Source organism: Orycteropus afer, unplaced genomic scaffold, assembly GCF_000298275.1.
Source record: "Orycteropus afer afer isolate SDZICR_OR568_19922 unplaced genomic scaffold, OryAfe1.0 scaffold00597, whole genome shotgun sequence".
In the NCBI taxonomy this organism is placed as follows: domain Eukaryota; kingdom Metazoa; phylum Chordata; class Mammalia; order Tubulidentata; family Orycteropodidae; genus Orycteropus; species Orycteropus afer.
The window spans coordinates 1,123,862-1,130,233 of NW_006922184.1; the positions used below are offsets into that span (position 1 = coordinate 1,123,862).

Genomic DNA, 6,372 nt, shown 5'->3' on the forward strand with positions numbered 1-6,372 from the left:
CCAACCTTCCTTCCGCGGAGTGGCTGGTGGATTTGAACCGCCAGCCTTCTGGTTAGCAGTCAAGTGCCTTAGGCACTACGCCACCAGAGCTCTGGAAGCAAAGCCCAAACCAAACCCCTGGAAGCAAAGCCCAAACCACACCCACTGGAAGCAAAGCCCAAACCAAACCCACTGCCATTGACTTGACTTGACTCATAGCGACCCCTCCTTGGGTTTCTGATGCAGTATCACTACGGAAGTAGATTGGCCCATCTTCCTTCCGAGGAGTGGCTGGTGGCTTTGAACCGCCAGCCTTCTGCTTAGCAGTCAAGTGCTTTAGGCACTATGCCACCAGAGCTGCAGCACTAGGGCCCCATAAACACTGGTACAAAATCAACCTTCTCCCTCAATCCAGCACCTTCTTCTCAGTATTGCAGATGCTCCGTGTTGTATTTGAAACTTTACTGAGGGAAATTGAAGCCAAGTTAGCAAGTCCTGCCTTGATAAATTCCCTCAATCCTTACTTCATAACCAACTTCAAAAACAATTGTTTACATTTAGAGAATACTTTGCATAAATATAGTGTCATTACTGATGTTAAAAAGAGATTTGCCAAAGAATGCAGGGAAATAAGAACACTGAGTTGTAGATCCTCTCCCCCTACCATCTCTCTCTCTCTCTCTCTCCCCCCTATACACACACACAAGTTCCCAGTGGGGACCATCCTCTATTACTTCCCCTGTGCCTCCTCTAATCCCTTAGTGCATTTGGCAGAGGTGTGTACCTGCAGGGAGCATTTACTTAGCAGATAGCATTCTATATAGCGCTTCCACTAGATGAAGGAAGATGCCTCCCTGGAAGATTAAAGGGTAGTCTTAGGGATGGAAGGCGTAAGGGATGGACTCTGTACCGGGTAAGGGCTCATGTGGAGCCCAGGCCCACTTGAAAGCAGTCCTGTTCCTGAGTATGGTTTGGACTCAGCAGCAAAGCAAGGAGCTGGGGGTCTGAGAGGCACTCAGGCCATGAGGTGGGCCCCGGCCCAGCCCTCACCCCAAGCCCTCTTTTTGAGAAAGCAGAGCAAAACTGTCCAAAGGGCAGAAAGGCGATGCCGTACCCCGTTGTGCTGAGAAGTGGCTGTGTTGATTTGTTCTGGGGCACAGGGAGCAAGCGATTTGGTGAGGAGGTGTGTAGATCATCGATGAAGGCACATCAGCAAATTGCTTTGCCTGGTCAGACACTTTGCCTGGTCAGCTCTACAAATGTAAAATCAAACATTAGACATGGTCGGTCCTTTATGCGCAGTCATACCTCCTGGTAGAGCTTTTTAAAAGAGTTTCCAAGAGTGATGATGGAGAGGGGCATCCTCTCATTCCCTTATTCACACACCTCACAAACAGCAAGTGAGGCCCGAGTCTAGTCACTTTGGGGGAACTAGGAGGCCACAGTCCTAGTTGGTTCTCTGACTAGCTAGGAGGCAAAGGCAAGCTTCTCCCCTTCTCTGGGCCTCAGTTTCCTCTGATCAAATGAGGGGTGGAACTCACCACCCTTTCTTAGTGAGAGGACTGTACAGAAAACAAGAACTCATCTTAATAAAAATGGCCAAACACAATGGGGCAGTTAAGGACTCCAGGCTCGGCTTCTGTGTCTACAGGCAGAAGGTGGGCAACCGTGCCTAGAAGTTTCCGCAGCGAGGGAGGGAAGCCAGGCTTTCCTGGGCAGGCAGGCGGTGGGAGGGACCCTCCCAAGCTTCGTGTTCCCCTTTGTTCCGTGGAGGTGGTGCTGCCCACCTGCCTAGCTTGTAGATCACGGGTCCTTAACGTGCACGAGCTGGCCGGGCTGCTCTCTACGTCTGCTTTGAGAATGAGTGAGGCAACCGAGGATGTCATTTCTCTTTCAGCCTACTGGTCACCACAGCCCCGCCCCCAGCCACAGTGCAAGCCAATGGCGGGTCTGCAAGCTCCAGTGACTCCGAAAGCAGCTCCGAGTCGGACTCAGACACCGAGAGCAGCACCACTGACAGCGAATCCAACGAGGCCCCCCGAGCGGCCACGCCAGAGGTGGGTGGGGCTTCAGCCGTGATCCACCTTCCCTGAGTCAGCACCCCTGTCAGTCTCCTACTGCTGCGCGACAAAGGCCACAAGTGGGTGCCTTTAAAGAACAGACATTTACTTTCTCACATTTCAGGAGCTGCAAGTCTCAGTTCGGCTCTGGGGGCCCACTGTCTGTCAGCTCTAGGGAAAGATCCTTGTCTCCTTTAGATTCTATGGGTTCCTTGGTGATCTTCACATGGCATCTATCTTCACTTGCTCGTGTTTGCTTGTGTCTGTGTCTGTCTGCTCTTTTCTTAACTCCTAAGTGATTAGGTTTCGGACACACACTGGTATGGCCTCGTTCACATAACGTTAGATTGCATTATGGAAGGTAATTACATCACATTCACAGCTATAGCAGTTAGGATTCCAACACATACTCTGGGGCGAGCAAAACACAATCCGTAACAACTCCTAACACATACATATATACACACACAAGCATACTTTCAGCACGGTATTTGCTTCTTTAGACTCAGAAAAATCTTCAGGTATTTGATAGCATTTTTTTCATACATACATTTCTTGCTGTGTGACTTTGAGCAACTCACTTAGCTCCTCTGCACCTCAAGCATCCTCACATGTCAAGCTGGAATAGTCATAGCTGTGCAAACAACATCTCTTTTGAAATAACCAGTGCAGCCAGCCCACATCCACTTCTAGTCCCAGAGCCACCACTTGTTACTCTAGGTTAAAGCACTCAATTACCACTTGGCACATAAGACCCAAGAGGTGTGGCTTTCCTTAAAGGTAAAATGTGACGACTGAGAGGTCGCACATTTATTTTCAGTTTGAATCCTTCAAGTGGGCTTCATAATAATCTATAAGAGCATTGAACCCATAAAATACCAACATGGTAACTGTGAAAGAAAATCATTTTCCTTTCCCCTTCCACCCCCTCTGATGCACCTGCAATAGCAAGCAACTTCCTCATGGCCCTTCACACACTGATTTTTTGATAATCAGAAAAGAACAATAGACGATGTGGTGACCACGTTACTACTATTACTAATGACCAAACTGGTTGCCATGAGGCAGGCTCTGACTCGTCAGAGGAGAGCTACACCCACTGGGTTTGCAGGGGCTCATGTTTGGGAGTCAATTGCCAGGCCTTTCTTCCAAAGCACCTCTAGGTGGGAATGGCCAACCTTTGGGTTAGCAGCTGAGCACGCTATCTGTTTCCACTACCCAGAGACCCCACTATTACTCATGACTAACCCTTACTGAGAATAACCTAGTCATTGGGTGACGCTCTTTACTCGCGTTTTCTCAGACCTGGTCATTCTGGGACTGTTCTCATTCCAAGACGGAGAGACGCAAGTGACAGAGCTGGGTAGCTGGGTAGCAGCTCAAGGCACTGGAAGGTAAAAGGAAAAGGCAGGAGACAATGGGAAATTGCCACAACCGTCAGATGCCGCTGCTATGACCTTTCACTGGCCACATCACGTGGAAGAGCGATGACCAGGCATTAAGTAAATAGCTAGTAATTTGAATTGGTTCTCATAACATGACCTTTTCCCGCATGGTCTTTACAGTCTTTCTAGTAGTTGGGAAAGCAACGTTTGCCTACTAGTATTTCTCATTTGGGAAGGGCCTGAGTTAGGCCCCTTCTGACCTGACGTGTCCTCGTAACAACCCTCTGAGGCACTTGCAATTATCATCCCATTTTACAGAGAAGAGTATTAACACTCGGGTGAAAAAGACCTCCCCACACAATCTTACAGGTAGAGAGCCAGGACTGAAGTGCAGGTCAGTGCCTTACCAGAGCTGGCATCCCAAACCCCGGGGCTATGCTGCCCACAGTGGCAGCTGCCACAATTTCATTGCCTCTGACCTGCCATTGTCCAGTGCAGGCGGGAATCACAGCTACTCGAGTGTTCTTAATTCTGTCACCCTTGATTGGCTGGTGCCAGAAGCCTCAGCTGATGGCTTTTAAAAGATTAGTTGTAATAAAAATTACAACTCTTTTAGTTCAACCAGCAGAATTTTGAGTTGGAATCAAGGACCTGAATTGTACGCATCATTTCCACAGCTTCACAGTGGACGCTAATGTCTGCGTGCACGTCCCCATAAATTGGCTATTGCCCATACACTGAGGAAAGTGCTGGGGTTTCGGGGGAGTTGAATCTTTTCATCCTTCGGTGCGAATACAAAGGGCCTGCTCTGTTTGCGGTGAATTCCAGCATCAGGCAGGAGGCCCCCGCACTGTGGCAGATGGAAAGCCTTTCCTTTTGAGTTACGTTTGAGACACACTTACATTTCTTTTCAGTATTGGAGACCATTACTTCTGCCTCCTGGTGAGAGGTTGAGTAATGAGTCCCCTCAAAGGATTTGGGGAACGTGTTTCCCTGCCAGGTCCCCTTGCCCATTCCCTGGGATAATTCTCTCCTGCCTGGCCAGAGCTGAGAATATATTCAGAGGAGGAGTAGAAATTAGTTTGAATAGTAGACTGGAGTCAGATGATGGAGTTTCTGGCAATCTAAGTAACTTGATTAATGTGGAGTGTGTACGTGTATGTATGTGAATGGTCACTTAACATCCAAAGCTTTTATTAGCAAACAGTCAGGGCCCTGAGATTTTGCCATTCTTCCCAAATGTAAAATTAATTCTTGCTGCTGTTTCTCAATCTGCAGCCTGAGCCACCCTCCACCAACAAGTGGCAGTTGGATAAATGGCTTAACAAAGTGACATCCCAGAACAAGTCATTTATTTGTGGCCAGAATGAAACACCCATGGAGACAGTTACTTTGCCTCCTCCAATCATCCAGCCAATGGAAGTCCAGATCAAGGTGAAGACCAACCCCAGCCAGATCCTGCCTGAGCCCAAAGAAAGGCCCCTCCTCAGTCTCATTCGAGAAAAAGCTCGTCCACGGCCCACCCAGAAAACACCAGAATCAAAGGCTTTGAAGCATAAATTGTCAACAACTCTTGAGACAGCCTCTCAAAGGACAATTGGGAAGAAACAGCCCAAAAAGGTAGATAAGAACACCGGCATTGATGACTTAACCTGGCCCAAACCAAATATTACCAGCAGCACTCCCAAAGGAAAAGAAAGCATGGCACTTCCGGACCCACCACGAGGCCGCAACAAAGCCACCAGCCACAAACCAGTCCCAAGGAAAGAACCAAGGCCTAACATCCCATTGACTGCCGACAAGAAGAAGTACAGAGGGCCTGGCAAGATGGTGCCCAAGTCCCGGGAATTCATTGAAACGGATTCTTCTACATCTGACTCCAACACAGATCAGGAAGAGACCCTGCAGATCAAAGTCCTGCCTCCTTGCATTGTCCCCGGGGGGAATGTTGCCAAATCCAAGGAGACCTGTGGTGCCAGCCTGACCCTCAGCACCTTCATCAATGGTGGCATCAACAACAGCAACTTAGCCGCCACCAATGAGGAGCCAAGTCTGTCACCCCTCCCTGTCCTGCACGCCGAGCTGCTGTCCCCTTTACGAGATCAGGAGAATCTGAAAAATCTCTGGGTGAAGATTGACCTTGACTTACTCTCTAGAGTGCCTGGCCACAACTCATTCCAAGCTGCGCCCGCCAAGCCGGACCACAAAGAAACTGCCTCGAAACCGAAGCGTCAGACTGCTGCCCCAGCTACAGAAAAACCCGCCCCTAAGGGAAAGCGTAAGCACAAGGTAAGCTGTCCTGAGAGGACTGCCAAGTGAGCGTGAGCAGTGCCTGTCTGCTGGCTACCTTGATCTTGAGTCTCACGTTCAAGGAGGCCAATGGCAGTGGGTTGTAAGCTTTGGTAAAGGCAACAATGTCCTCCACGGGGAATGCTCGATTTCACATGACCAAAGAGGAAGTGCTGGGAAAGCTCAAGGTTTGGCAACCAATGGTGGGAACATCCAGTAAGGGCCGTGAAGGATTATGATGTATGGGAAATAAGATTATGAAGAAAGCCCCTTTCCCCAGTGTCTTGGTTACCTGGTGCTGCTGTAACAGAAAAAGCACAAGTGGGGAACTTAAAAGAACAGACGTTTATTTTCTCACAGTTCGGGTCATTCTTTTTGATGACAACGGTTCAACTAATGGTAAAATTATACATTCAGAACCAGCCCGCACAAAGGGCCAAAGGCAAGCCTTGCACATGTCAATTTCCTTACATGTTGTTGGTTGTATAAGTAGTAGCCTTTCCTCACCCACGGTCCCCATGCTGCTTGGACAGGATGGATGCCTGTCCAATGTTAGTTGCAATGTTAGTTCCAAACTACTCATTTGTGGGGGCATGGTGGATGGGAGAAGTGTCTGAAAATTACAGATTCTCAGCTCTGGTAGCATAGTGCCTAAGGCA

The 6,372-nt window shown here is 48.9% G+C and overlaps 1 protein-coding gene across 1 annotated transcript in view; it reads left to right on the forward strand.

Annotated features, from left to right (window-relative positions):
* AFF2 (AF4/FMR2 family member 2) overlaps positions 1-6,372 on the forward strand; it is a 431,977-nt gene that overhangs the window by 386,671 nt on the left and 38,934 nt on the right. The window contains 2 exon segments of the mRNA XM_042783029.1: positions 1,877-2,036; positions 4,703-5,713. Of these exon segments, the coding sequence (XP_042638963.1) occupies positions 1,877-2,036; positions 4,703-5,713 (1,171 nt within the window).